The sequence below is a fragment of the Sinohyriopsis cumingii genome, chromosome 15, assembly GCF_028554795.1.
Source record: "Sinohyriopsis cumingii isolate HCF-2022 chromosome 15, ASM2855479v2, whole genome shotgun sequence".
NCBI classification, from domain to species: Eukaryota; Metazoa; Mollusca; class Bivalvia; order Unionida; family Unionidae; genus Sinohyriopsis; species Sinohyriopsis cumingii.
In genome coordinates this window covers 149,549,204-149,564,935 of record NC_142975.1, presented here as the reverse complement: position 1 = coordinate 149,564,935, position 15,732 = coordinate 149,549,204, and the positions used below count along the sequence as shown (strand labels likewise).

The 15,732-nt window shown below is 34.7% G+C and overlaps 1 protein-coding gene across 2 annotated transcripts in view; it reads right to left on the bottom strand.

The window, feature by feature from the left end:
• The window catches only part of LOC149783044 (large neutral amino acids transporter small subunit 2-like), a 56,742-nt gene extending 42,232 nt beyond the window's left edge, over positions 1-14,510 (bottom strand). The window contains exons 1-2 of one of the 2 annotated variants that reach the window (XM_089934641.1): positions 13,833-14,510; positions 1,178-1,303 (exon numbers count right to left, since the gene is read on the bottom strand). In XM_089934641.1, the coding sequence (XP_089790767.1) occupies positions 1,178-1,303; positions 13,833-14,310 (604 nt within the window). In that variant the 5' untranslated portion in view covers positions 14,311-14,510. The remainder of the gene's footprint in view (positions 1-1,177; positions 1,304-13,832) is intronic. The other variant, XM_089934640.1, reaches the window with a different exon arrangement.
• Between the last annotated feature and the right edge of the window lie 1,222 nt (positions 14,511-15,732).

Sequence of the window (15,732 nt, the reverse complement as noted above, 5' to 3'; positions counted from 1 at the left end):
AATGCCATGTTCTAAAACAGAACTTAACACGTTATGAAAATATTACAATAATCATGATACTTATTTTTAAAAGAAAAGGAAAAAAGGAAAAAAATAAAAAAGGAAGTTAGTGTGAATTCACCATTTTTAGCGCTGAACATGTATTCATGGATTTCACGTTTGTTAGAAACCACGAATTCAAATACCCAACACACAATTTTCCTGATGCAGAAACAACAGTTATACCAATTTTCTAATCCACGAATATATCTACACCCACAAACTATGTTCCTGATGTTGAAACAACATTAATACCCATTTTCTAATCCACTAATTCAAGTACCGACGAAAATGCTAAGCTTCCCAAAACCACATATATTGATATGCATTGCATGCATGCATGCACGCATGTATGTATGTATGTATGTACACACACTTTAAAATACCATCATCTACCTATTCGTCTGTGAGGTTAGTACAAAATATTTAACTTTTTCTACAATAAAATCTTACTCAGCCAGCTATCATAGAAAACAGAAATGTTGGCGAGTGATTTTTTAAACCTGTCATTGATACTTAAATATTGAAATCCCTAAAAGATAACATTTAAAACATTAGTTTTAAAAATACGGATGTTCTGCAGATAAAAAATCTTTTATGGTAACCAAATAGTTATATATTTTCAACATAACGCAGAATTTCTAATAGATATCCAGTGGTACAAATATACAAGATAGTAATATTAAATTACATATAAACTTGTTATGCAAATTTGAAGATGTCTTTTAATATTTAACTTCACTTAAAGATGCATTTAAAGTGGACCAACGCAATTCACTCATTCGCCTTAATAAATGTAGGTGGGTGGATGGGGTGGAGCTGGACTTATTATTAGAGAACTTTAACTCTAGTAACCTTTTGACAAGACTTTTAGAAACTAGGGTGTTGTTTTACCATCAAGCAGAGGGTAATAATTATCTGTTAAATACGACACTTGTCCAAAACAATTACGACCTTATGTAATGATTTAAACATCATATTTTGAAGGTTTAAATGACCAACCATTTCCATGAAGAAAGGAGCTTTAATAAAATGGAGGGTGAGCTACGAGACATGGAGTAAAGAAAAATAAAATATGAACCTCAATCATTACACAAATATAATTGTATACCCATGTCATTGTCATCCTCATATTCACCTTGGCAAATTTTGACAATGCCTGTGACGATGATCATTAGCAAGGCGACGATTTTGGCTAATGTGAAGAAGTCTTGAACACGGACGGCCCATTTCACATTGGCAATGTTGATAAACGTAAGAAGAGCTGAAAAATTGTATAAAAAGAGAAAGTATGCATAAGAAAATTCATATAAAGGAATTATTATGTTTGGACTGAGGTGATATCAATTGATTAGGGCATACAACGTTTGGGGCAAAATGTGGTGATGTGAAAGCCTGACAATCGGCGAAAATAGTAGTGCTCAAACATGTACATGCACAAATTGTTTCACCAAAAGTAAATTATCAACTTTGTAAAATTTCTCAAATATTAAATGGTTTGGTGGTAAAAATGTTATGTAATAATCTTGAATTGTGATGAATAAAGCCCAGTACAATAATTTATTGAGACCTATAAACATGCCGAGGTTATGAACGATTGAAGTTTCTTGACAATAACAAATAAGGAATAAACAAAGAATTAGAAATCGAAGGAATTAAAACATGCAAGTCGTGATAATTTGGATTGATCATGTAATCGGATGTACAGAATAAAGCACAACCAGAAGCATCAGAGTTAAACAATATAACAATAACAATAATGCTACACATTATAAACGCGATAAGTGGACGAGAACATAGACAAAGTCTTTGCATCGTATTAAGTGACATCACAGAAGAAACGGAGAGAAACAAAATTTAAAACACACGAAGTTGATCCCATCAAAATCTATAAAACGCTGAATAAACAATACAAAATGTTACAAACTGTCCTACGATATTTTAAACAAATACAACACAATATCACACATATACTGGGGGGGGGGATTTAAATTCTTTCAAGTTTTATTAAACAAAGGCATAGAAGGGATTCACATAAATACAATTATGCGATTTCTCTGAACAAACGTTTCACCATAAACAAATGAACACGTCCATCATACCTTCAATTATAAAGATTTATCCAAAACTAATTAAACTCAGTCGAAATAGGAAAAATGTTTTCACGATCTCCTTGAAGTTAAACTTCTGAAAGAAATGATAAAACCATATTTAGAGAAGATGTCGCTGCTCCACAAGGCTTGTTTAGAAGAAACAACGACGATGTTGCACATGTTGTGAAAGGTTCATAAACACTACAAAGAGAAATATCTAGAGGAAATGAAAAAGGAAATACAACATACCATAAATGCAAAATATATGTAAATGAAATGAGCATTAACGAGGTATTAGAATTGAACAGGTTGAAGAAAAAATCAAAGTTGTTCACGGTTTATTTAGAAGGATAGACCCAAAAGCAATACCAATTGCAAAACAATTATCAATGAAAGCTATTGACGTTGTTCGTGATAAAGGTAATGGTGCTGTGGGTGATGTTGCAAGCAAAGCATTCTCAGCGATCAAGGGCAAACTAACATGATTAATACGATGAAACACGCAATCAGTAAAATTGCCCAGCACTGAAGTTATGCCTGCAAATTTTAGTAAAATAATAATTAAGCTGCAGATAAAAATTATCCGCGTTGGCTGGTGAAGCAGAAAAAATATAAGTACAAGTCTGATAGCTAGAAGTGGTCTTCATTTTAGACGATAAAAATTATAATAAAAATGTTTAAGCGTATATCCGATCCAGCGTTTGACATGGACGCACCAGTTCTCAAAGACGAATCTGCAAGTTCATGACACAAGCAGATATTTCTTGCCAGCTGATGCATTTACTGAAGTAAAAAGAGAACTGGTAACATACGTCGTCGCTAATACACCATACGACGATATTGGGTCTAGCAAGATATTCAGATGATTATACAAGATCAGCTTGTCCGTCAATGACGTTTGCCAAGGATAAATTTGACCAACCTAATGGCAGACTGCATCTTTCGGTACAAATAACACGGGCTAGTGCGACTGATCGACAACCAGATGGAATGATAGACATACCCGCCGCCGAATTTCCGATATTATATGGAGCCAACCCAAATTTTAACTTAGGGTTCTCGGCGCGTCGATCAATGCTGAAACATGATCGTAGAAGGTTTTCATGTGTAATTCCATTATCACATATCTTTGGATTTTGCAGAAATGTCAGAAAGGTTATTTTCGGAACCAGCATACAGAAAGAAAGGGTAATGATAATGATGCTACTTGACGCCATGGTGGCGCTGCTGCTGATAAAGTAATATTATCAAAACTTTCATTGTGGATGACGGTAATGAATCCGTCGATTAATGAAGAACAACGGTTGCTCTCTTTTATGAACCAAGGTGGCAAATCAACATTGTCATGGAAGACGATGATCACAAACAGCACTCAAAGTGTAGTTAATAGTTTATTCACACGGTAAATAGCATCACAGCAAGGTGTTTCTGCGCCAAGACATATATTTATTGTTTTCCAAGATACTGCACGATTAAACGCTCAAGAACATAGTCCAATGGTATTTAACAAACTTGGAGTTAGTGAAGTTTCCTTAAGGACAAACGGACACCAGGAGCCATATGAAGAAGCATTGTTAAATGTAGAGAATAATCATGTTGTGCGTGCATATCATCGTTTGATGTCATTCAAGTGGCGTGATCAAAATGTTGATTCTGGTTTGCAGATATCTCAGTTGGATTCCACAGCGCTATATCCGATCTATTACTTATCGTTGGAACATATAGATATGTTCTTACAATCAGTCGTGTATATATATTTTCGAGCTCGTGTGACAAGACGAGCTATTGCTGAGTACAGAACAATTGCTGTTATTCTCTAAGACAAAACAATGCTGCTTGAATGTGTTGGTGGACGAATGAGAGTTATTGATGTCCCAGTAGAAAACATGTAATTAAATCGCTCATGATATTATAATGTCATATTATCACGTTAGTGGTAGTCTGACTCCTGGTCAGATTAACAAGCTTCAATCGAAATCACCAAACAAATGCGGAGCAAAAATAGCACTAAAACAAGATCAGATCGCAGGTGGTCTGAATAAGCGTTTACTGACAGAAAGTAAATTCAGGCACTTCAATGAAGCCAAACGATCAAAGACAGGCGTACGACTTAATCTTTCTGCGGGTACCATTAAAGACACAATCAAGACTGGTGTTATGTTTCCACTTCTTGCAGCTATACCAGCGTTGATAGCCGCTGAACTCCAGCTGTTGGAAAAGAAACTGCACTTGGTTCTATTGTAACTGCTGCTAGGATGGCACTAAAGATAGCAGCAGGTCACGAAATAAAAACTTCCAGAAAACGGAAAGGGTCTAAGACTACCAGGAACCCCCTCATTTCTTGGTACGGTCAAGGTCTGTGACTTACCGGGACACTTTGTTACACGCCAATTGTCTCCTTCCTATGTCCAGTTTTGATTAACTTGATGCAGCTAAAAATTAAACATAAAAAACTTCAGAGGTGTTTTTATGCGTGAACAATTACCAAAAACAATCAAACCGTGTTGAAACCGGTATCATTAATCTTGATGGAACTTCTGGTCCAGTTACTCATTGGGTTGCATACGCGATTGATCCACGTGGAATTATTTATTTCGATTAGTATGAACTGGCAACACCAAAAGAATTTGTAAAATATGTCGGCAGAGTGCAAGGCACTCATTTTAAAATGATCCCGTTTGGTATTCAACATTACCAACACAGGCAAGGACTTATCCGCCAATATGTGGCCGTGAAGTAATTGCTCTACTCGAATCTGTGTCAAAATCTTCCGATGCACCTCATACGGTTGTACATGCGTACACGAGTTCTGTTTTAAATAATTACTAATCATATAATGGTTGACATTTATGGAAGATATTCTGTCAAAGACAAGAAAAAAAATTATATTGATTTGTCGAATTACGTGGCTAGTGATGTTCTCGATGATCTCATGAACCTCTTTGGAGATGAGTGGGCTGAAGTTGTTATTTTTCAGGATAAATACGATATTTTAAAGACGAGTAACATTAAGTGGGTCGACATAGTAGAGTTCTCGGTGCTACCACGGATAACATTTCAGTATTTACTGACGGCGGAAGAATCAGAAACTCAAATATTTCAGTCGCAACTATCTGAAATGAAATTATAAAAAGTGTTGTTAATCGTTTACGATCCACCGGTGATGAATGACAGGTGAACTCAATATGAATCTAAATAAAATAGTTGTTTTACGAGAACCATCATCCGTTGAAGATGCCGTAAAAAATATGTAGACAATAACTATATTACACTGGATACCAAATTAACCAAGCTGCGATCTAAGTATGACGCTCGCGTGAACATGTTTTCAAATCTTCGTAGAAATTTTTTAAATCTCTGTAAAATCACAGATGATTTATTTAGCAGTCCGTTGTTTGTTGATGTAACATTCTCTGAAATTAACACAAAACTCTGCGATAGTAAAACAGCTATATCAGATATTCAAACGATTAATCAACTATTAGGTGATATCAGAGATCCTAAATCATTTTCAGATCTAATCACAGTAGCGCAGAGGAATATCGATGATATTGGAAAAAAACTAGAAGATATTGTCAGTGGAATTCCTGATATTTGTTTTAAAATGTCAGACTAAAATTCCTCACAAACAGTTCATCATCGTGGTATACACAGTATCATTAGAATCATCAACTGGTCACAGCAAAATAACACTATCAAATATATCGCGGAAGTCAGTGGTGTGTATAGGCTGTCCGTGTTTAGCAGTGGAAAATTTAGTATATTTACCACGTATCTCTGGCGTTATTCAACCGATATTTTTTCTCGAACCGTGTCTATTGTGTTAAATAAAGTGGACGAAGAAACGTTTATGCTGGAACCATCTGATGAAAGATTAACCGCAGCGTCTTACTGGCGGTGTCTGGAATTTGTCGCTGAAACACCTCACTTGTTAGTAATTAGAATATATGATTTCACAATCGTCAGATCTAAATTTTGTAAGCAAATACAGATTCGAGCAAGCATGTTTATGGCATACCCAGCTGAAAAATATAATCGATGAGTATACAGTAAAACAAAATAAAATTACTTCAGACGTGTCGTTGTTACTGATATAATTTTGTATTCTGCATCCGCGGTCATCGCTGCAACTGTAACTATTGTTGGTGCGTCATCAGCGTCATACGTGATAGCACCAGCAATGGGATTTGGTGTCGCCGTTATAAACCAGTGTTGCTGGTATTCCTAATACATGGCAAAAAGGTATCCACGTGCGCGGTTGATAAATTACACGAGTGTACAACGAAGTTGTCCGCGGGGACTCACGCATACTCCAAATTTTCTTCGTTGATATCATCAAGTCCTAGCGATGGAATAATATCAGATCAGGAATTCGCAGAAATAATTAGGATTTACTAAGAAGGCACAAATGTACCTTTGGGAATGACTGTATCAGAATCTACGACAAAACGATACTAGGCATTCGGTTTAACAAATAATAATGTCGTCATCGCAAGAATTACTACAGCAGATCGTCGCTAATACAACTCCGTCAAAAACCACGATGATATCAGCAAGCTCAACTGGCCCGGAATTTAGCGTCAATTTTCCAGCCGCAATTTCATCAACCGAGATAGCATTAGCACAATTACGAGTATATCACAGCTGGCCAAATATTAGATCAAATTCATTCGGAGGATTGTTAACAAAGAATTCTCTGATATTTTCGTTTAGAAAATAAACCAGATGGAGCACCAGACTGCAATGTTGTGAGTATACCTACAGGCAGTTATCAGATCGAACAAATCAACGATGAATTCCAACGCAGAATAAAATCTGTCAAAGGAAAAGAACCCAAAAATGCTATCACTGTTCACGAACCAACATTATCAGCCGCGATAGAAATAAACTCGCTAGAATACGCCATCGATATTCATCAATCATCGATCAAAACCGAATTAGGATGGCCAGAGATAGCACATGTTTATCAAGGACTGTTAGAACCACAACGTGATGAATGTTTCTGACATAGAAATATTTATAAATACTCCAGAATATCGAAAAAGAGAACAATGTAAATCTCCTAATACTAGTATTGGATTTGGATTTTAGACTCGTGAATGTGAAACAATTTACAGATTATGGAGAAATATATATGAAAATGACAATGATACACCATTCATCGACGAAAAAATGTTTAAATCATTTTCCGACGCTATTAAACCTGGGTACGCAAGTATATTTGATAATCTGCAAAATTTATTTTCCAGAATCACACAGTGCTACAATAACGACATAAAACAACAGATTATTGAAACGATACAACATCCAAATCAGGTTATATCAGATCTTAATTATATCAGCAAAACTATTGCTGAAACAGTGATTCGCTACAGTAATGATGAATTATTTTGATCATCATACAAAACCCAGTACAACAATCCTTAAGTAGCTGTTTCTTAATTATTATAAATAAAAAAAAACATAATTGCTAAGCTTTGTAATACCAGGATTTGCCACAGACGGGCTAAACATTCAGTCATTAATATTTCCGATAAATGCTTCCTACAAATTATCGCGTCATGGAAACAAATAGCACCACCTCCAGGTATTCTTAGATACGATAATGACCCGTACGGTGGCGGCAGACATATTTCACCAGGAATTATTAAAATAATATCAACGATCGCAGTTAATCTTGTATGTGATATAATTGACTGCAGTTATCAAGCTGATCTTGAAAATCTAACCAGACTCAACAGGGATATATTTTATATACATTAACGCATAAAGTGCCTACTAGATGTTTTTACTGTAAGTGAACCTCTCAATCCGGTCTATTTGCAGTGTCATAATCCGCTATTATCACGGATACGTTTCGAACTTACTGATCAGATCTGACACTTGTTTGATTTGCAATAGGAGGTTTTTAATATAAATATGTATGTGCGTTCGTAGAGGATTTTGTAAAATTTGTTTCTGAGTCAAGTTGGCGTTTTACAAACACTACAAACAATTATTTATGTAGTATTATATGTCATCACGTGATAGTTTTTGTATATAACAAATAGATACTTGAAAGTGCCATCAGAACAATATTGACACTTCAGCACAATGAACAATTTAGTACTAAAATAATTATTGATGAATACGGCAATGAAGAATGTTTGTTAACGCAGGAACAGATAAATGAACTGTAGCGAAAACATCTTATTACGATTATATGTGATATAGATCAGATTCCGAACTCTGCAGGTTCCTGTATTGAATTTGATCAGCTTAAAAATAATCTGATTCTGATAAAAATAAATATCCTAATCTTAATAAATATTATAATCTGAATAAATATTATAATCTTAATAAATATTATTATCAGAATAAATATTATAATCTGAATAAATATTATAATCTTAATAAATATTATAATCATAAATATTATAAACTTAATAAATATTATAATCCGAATAAATATTATAATCAGAATAAATATTATAATCAGAATAAATATTATAATCAGAATAAATATTATAATCTTAATAAATATTATTATCAGAATAAATATTATAATCAGAATAAATATTATAATCAGAATAAATATTATAATCTTAATAAATATTATTATCAGAATAAATATTATAATCTTAATAAATATTATAATCAAAATAAATATTACAATCAGAATAAATATTATAATCTGAATAAATAGTATTATCATAATAAAACTAAAACTTTTTCTTCACTGATTATCGACCACATATTATAATTTTTGGGGTAAATGATACTCAAAATTGTGAATATCGACCACATTTCATAATTTGCTGGGATAAATGGTACTCAAAATCGCAATCATCAGTCAGATTTCATGATTTGCTGGGGTAAATAGTACTCAAAATAATAAAAATCTCATGGAAGAAAATACAAAATTAAATCCTTCATAAAATCAAGGACAAGGTCAAGGCATTATAATTTCACCCATGACTTTGTCAAGGAACAAATAAACAATCTGATTCAGAATAAATATTACCGGTGTTATTATTCGGTTTTAACAGTTTCACTTTCTCAATCACTAGTGACTTTGTCATTGTTTACATTTTAATTTTTACATTGAATCGTTTCATGATCATGCATACTCTTTCTCAACTGCCTTACGCGTATTCACAATCTTTTTTGTTTCGTATTCGTGAGATAATTCTGATCTAATTTTTTTTCAATCGCGTGTGCCAGAGAAACGAATTCTTCAATTTCTGTATCTTGGACTGTCGCCAAGAATTGTAGCATAGATTGTTGAATTAGCTTAACGAATCGGTATTCTGCTGATAGTGTCTATCTATCTTCAAACTTTTTGTATTGTAGATTCAAAATCACAAATAAATTTTTTTCAGGATTAAGTTGATCAGAAATTTTTATACCGTCATGTTGTAATTTTGGAATTGCAGAAATAAGAACATTGATATTTTAGAAATTCATTATATAATAAATATCTGTTTAAAAAAATTACTTACACAAAACATTTACAGTATATATAATCTTATACCTAAGAACAGCACAACCCCCCTGTTGAACCCCTAAATTTTCAAACTATATTCTAGCTGGTCCAGAGGGCGATACAAAATATTTACAGCTTATATAATCTTAGATCGAAGGACGGCACATCCCCCATGTGAACTCATAGATTTCCAAACAACATTCTAGCAGGTCCAGAGGGTACATGTATAATCTTAATTCTATGGACAGCACAACATACAATCTTATCTAACTTTTATAGGACGGCACAACATATAATCTTATCTAGCCTAATTCTATGGACGGCACATCACTAACTTATTCTATAACTTAATATCATGGATGACATAACACGAACTTAATTCTATGGACGGCACAATAAATATACGGGGAACAATTTCTACGTTAAAAAACTGCATACATTCTCCCGTAATCAACTATGGGTGAGTTCAAAAGCACACCCACCAAGTGGTGACATGGTGGGAATGTGTATTTGTTTGTTGAAGTTCGAGCATGGGGCCCAGCTCCCCATCTATTAATGAAAAATTGCGATTATCGCCCTACCATCGACACATTTGTCTGAACGCAAGACCTAGAGTATGAGATTTCAACACGCTAGTACTGCACCACGGACCATCCTTGCTGATACATGTTTCAGAAATTATTATGAAGTTACCTATAAGAGATTCCTACAAATGATCATTTGACTGAATAAATCATAATTATTGTAAACTGCAGCGTGGATTTATTTCGATTTCCAAACCACACTATATAAAATAATCGCACATATATTTTTTCTCCGAGTTAAAATATATGTAGGTCTGTATACAGCAATGTTACCAAGAGATCTAAAAATAACTTAGCTGTGCTACATAAGCGAGCGTGACTTACTGATGTTATAAATTTATCAGGGACGAAGTCAAAAGGTGTAAATATATTTCTGCTTATTTTTGTACCCCCTCCAAGTTCATTGCTTAGTACTGGTTGTTTTGAGAAGGGGTTATATCGTCGTATTAGTACATGTTTTTTGTGATCGCATTCATAGATTTCAGAGAAATTGCACGAGTAATTTCATTATTTAACGCAGCTATCACACTTGGTAGACTTGCAACCCATTCATGAGAGACTTGCAACCCATTCATGAGAGTTCATGTCTTTTTGAAAGGGATATGTCCTGCTCAAACTGATAACCGCTCAGCAAGTATTCGATTAAATCGTTCAACGGTTGCCTGATCGCGATGAAATGTGGCGTGCCCTCTGATTTTGTCGTTATATTTTTCATCAGAGATGATACTGAACCAAGAAATTCCTCACCAGGATCAACCTGTAGCAACTGTGGCCATCATAAGTATCCTCGATGATACATTCGTTCAAACGCAGATGCAACTTCAGTTGTTGTTGTGGTTGATGATGGTTCTGCTTGTTTATACCTACTTGCAACGCCAACGACACTCAAAGCGTATTTGTATGTGCGTGATTGACGTCTACGTGTTTTAATAATATCGTCTATTAAAAACAACATATCTGCTTGATGAACCTCATTGGGAGCGCTGATATCAAAATATGCATACTCATTTTGTTTAGTTGGTGATAGATATATTTGCCATATTGCCTGTCGTGCTAACCAATTTGAAGCAAAATAACATGTGACATTTGCTGCATCAACAAGTTTACTAATCGCTGCTCTACCCCTCTAATATCCTCTTGGGCTATTATAAATCGATTTCATAATAATACTACTCGGTTGATTAATTACCGGCCCCTAATACTAGTTTTATTTTCATCGCGGATTTTACCAGGAAGCTAGCAAGTGTATCTCTGAGAGATTTATATTGTATGGAATTTAACGAGTGAATGAACTTGACATCTGCAATATGTCGTTGTTGTAAATCCTTACCGCAGATATCTCAAAGATAAAAAAAACTACTTGATAGATATGGCGAAGAAGAAAGCAGTACAGAAATGTTTTGGGAAGCCCACACATGTTATGGAAACAGCTAATGTTTCTAAATATACTGTCAAAGCTGGTACTGTTAAATAATGGAAAACCTTGTCAGCGTTGTGGGTAGACAAAGATAAAAACCACCGGGTCTAAAAGTTACATGCAATTCTTGGGGGCCAAAGAACAAGTGCCAATTTAGTAACGGGTAAAATCAAAACAAACATTATCGACCATGAAATAAACAGGAACAAAATCATTTATTTTTATTCTTCTGGTATCGGTAGCTGCTATGGTTTTTGTTTAAACGAGGCTATGCTTTCTTGAAGAAATACGTCATCTACGCTGACAAACCTCTTACACCTGTAGATGATTTCTTTACAACTTTGCTCAACGATGCAAATAACAAACTCTCTGATCAACTATGCAAATAGCAAACCCACTAATCAGCCATGAAAATAACACACCCACAAAAAAAGACAAAACAAATTTTAAACATAAAATGTTCAGCAAGATAAGAAGCAATATAACCAGCGCTCGCAACGAACCCATCACACTACTAATAATTCCAGGCTATGTTACTGTTGGTTTCATTTTGCAAAATAAGTCAAGTAATCAGTTAAATGTTTCAACTTCTTTTTAACCGTGTCAACAAATAATTTTCTAGGTGTAAGTTGAGGTTCTGAGAGTGTCGTATACAAAAGTTATTGATAAGCACAACTAGTTAAGGAACCTTCTATCAAAGTTTTGACCGATGGCTGCCATCTCACATTTTTCATCCTGAGTTCAAGTCTAGGGCTCGGTCAATGTTGTTATGTGAAAAAAAATGCCAGTAGCTTCCCTTTGGACAGTGCTTCTTATCGGGTTTTACCCGGATTCTTCCTCCACCAGGTATGTGTGTATGTATTTGTATTTGTTGATTTATTGTTAGTAACGTGATGCATATTTCAAAACCTACATTTATTGCCGGTTGAAATACTTCATATTTAGAGCATATATACGTTTTTTTTTTTCTAGTATATACAAGGAATTAATTCAAGCATGAAGTATACCTTTTATATTGTCACGAGTGACAAAAAAAGAAGAAAAAGAACTACATTTTGTAGCGGATACACTCGCAGGGATGTGAGGAGTTCATTCACTCGATCAATACACAGTTGCCCAGAGCATATCGTAACACCATTCAAAGTGCAAATATGAGAGAGAGAGAGAGAGAGGGTGGGAGGGAGAAAGGCCTGAAGATTAGATTTTTCCGAGGCCGACCTCTTCTAATTGAATCTTTCCTAACACATGATTGTTCTTCGCCACGGACAGTAATGTCAGATCAACTCAGATAATACGTGGTGGAGAACAATTTGTTGGTCTATGACTCTATGTAAATGTAAGACTCTGACTCTGTGTAAATGAAAGACTCTGACTCTATGTAAATGTAAGACTCTATGTAAATTTAAGACTCTATGTAAATGTAAGACTCTATGTAAATGTAAGACTATGACTCTATGTAAATATAAGACTCTGACTCTACGTAAATGTAAGACTCTATGTAAATGTAAGACTCTATGTGTAAGTGTAAAAGCAATGGCATACTTGTTGTAATTTTAACTGCGATGGTCCTACCAACAGAATGTGTGACACAATTTGGGCTTTAACAGTCTGTCTGACTATATGTTTAAGTGTAAAAACAATGGCATATCTGATGTAATTTTAAATGGGATGGTCCTACCAGTGTGTCATGCAATTTAGAGGCCGGCCCAAATGACGCTGAGCTCTTACTAAAAAATCTGGGAGCTTTGAAGAGCAGTGGGGAAAAAATCAGACTAATTTCGAAGCTGCATAAAGTTGTGTGTCAATTATTTATAACGCCAAATAGAATGTTTAAATATCATTTGCATCAAAAAATTTGGCAGTTGTAATTGATATCGATACAGATAAGCAAATTTTCAATACTAAGTCATTGGTATTGTGCCAACTCCCCACCCAAAAAAAACATGAACCATATAACAAGCCACGCGACAGTATTTTTATCTCGTGGTTGAACTAGATATCGTACCTATCACGGACATCCCACATGAAAGACCGCCAATTGCATGATAAAAAATGGACGTCTAAACAATATAATTTGCGAAACCAATCTGTTAAATAATGTATTATGGACAATAAAATTAATTGAGAGAGAGAGAGAGAGAGAGAGAGAGAGAGAGAGAGAGAGAGAGAAGAGCGAGAGAGAGAGAGAGAGAGAGAGAGAGAGAGAGAGAATAACATATAGTTTAATTACTTACTTATACAAAGGGCTGCAAGCAACGTGACAGCGATGCCTGGTGCGTCACAGTCTGGAAACAGAGGCTGAAGAATGTAATTGGCAAATGTCAAGGCAGTAATAGCATTGCCTGTTGGGATTATGATTACCAAGGCAACCCACAGATACAAGAAGGCTGGCAAATGCCCGAACGATTCCATGATATAAGCATAGTCTGCGCCTGATTTCAGGATACAAGTTCCTAATTCTGCGTAGCACATGGCCCCGATTAACGAAACAAATCCGCATGCTCCCCATACGATTAGCGAGATCCCTACAGAGCCAGCTTCCAAAAGTACACCCTTTGGCGACACGAAAATACCACTCCCCACAATAACTCCCACGATCATAGCAACGGCATTATGCAGACCAAGTTCCTTCTTCAGGTTTACTGAGTTCGATTCTTTATCACCTCCATTGCTCGGGGTTTTCTCCATGACCTCGCCATTTACTATTTCCATATCTTAAAATTTCTTACGACGTCCTGAAAGAAGAAATATAATGTATTTACGTAAAGCAATGCATGAAATAAACTAAAAAAACATGGTTTCACTCTCAAATTATATTGATAAACTATTGACAGAGAATTACGCAAATCAATGCGAATATAGAGGAAGCGTCAGTAGTACAATTAACCCTCTTGCAACGAAAATTGATTGAATAATGTATCACTGCAATGTAGTTTCATTAAAGACGATACAGAAACCTATTGATAAGATTAAGCGGGAACGCTATAGTATATGGTAGAATGATTCGAGTATAGTTGTATGAATGACGTTTTGTAATATGACCACTCATAAAACGAATGAAACGGCCGGTCATTGGTCTAGTTGAAAGTAGGAGGAGCAGTAGTTATTAATATAATGCTTGTTGTGGAATTAAACTTGACTGATGTCCCTAGGTTATTGATTCAAGCGACATAAACAAGACAGAAATGAGAATGAGACCACACTGTTTTGTCCAAAGCAATATGCATACCGATATATCTAAGCAATATGCATACCGTCATATCAGTTACGTAGGCACGCATTTGTCGAAGTCCATTATCGTCGCCATCATTTCTTCATCATTATTATCTTCTTCTTCTTAAAAAGTGTAAAGGCGGTATCAAAATTTCAGATCATCAATGAATACTTTCTTTAAAATTACAAACATCTTTAAAAATGTTTTAAACAATGTTGCAATTTTTTATATTAAATATAAAACCATTTTAATAAATGTTACTTCTAAGAAAAACAGTGGTGAAATGCCACTTCTTTCAGGCATGCGACACTATGTGCTTAGATTTCTTCTCTACAGTTTCTCACTTGCATAGGGCTTTAACTTTAAAGAAACACATTTCCCATGTTCTCCTCACTTCTCTATCCTAGTTATTTATAAATACATATTGCTACAATTCTAGGTCTTAAAATATGTAACATAAAGAAAATGAAACCAGTAATTTAAGTGAAACCAACAACTAATTAATTCTTAGAGTTAGTGAAAATTCAAGAGACACATTATTGTGAATTAAATCCCAAACAATCCTAAATGTCCTACCACAAGTCCAAAATATGGAATGTACCGAATGAATTCCAAGTCTAGAATGTCCTGATATAAAACAATGATGTACTCCAGAATGTCTTTGAATGAGTTCACATAAATCCAAAAGAGTGTGTATAAATCCAAATGATGAACGAGAACTTATCACCAAAGAATATTTTAAGTAAATAATTCTTAGTGTATTATTTCTGATTTGAACAACACAAATGATTCCCACAGACTCATCTAAAACAGTAATGACGTGTTTGTTTCTCAAATCCCTATTTATAGACATTTACACTCAACATAGATGTGAGTTATTTCAACAGAAAATTCCTGTCTAAATACATATAAGACAATGT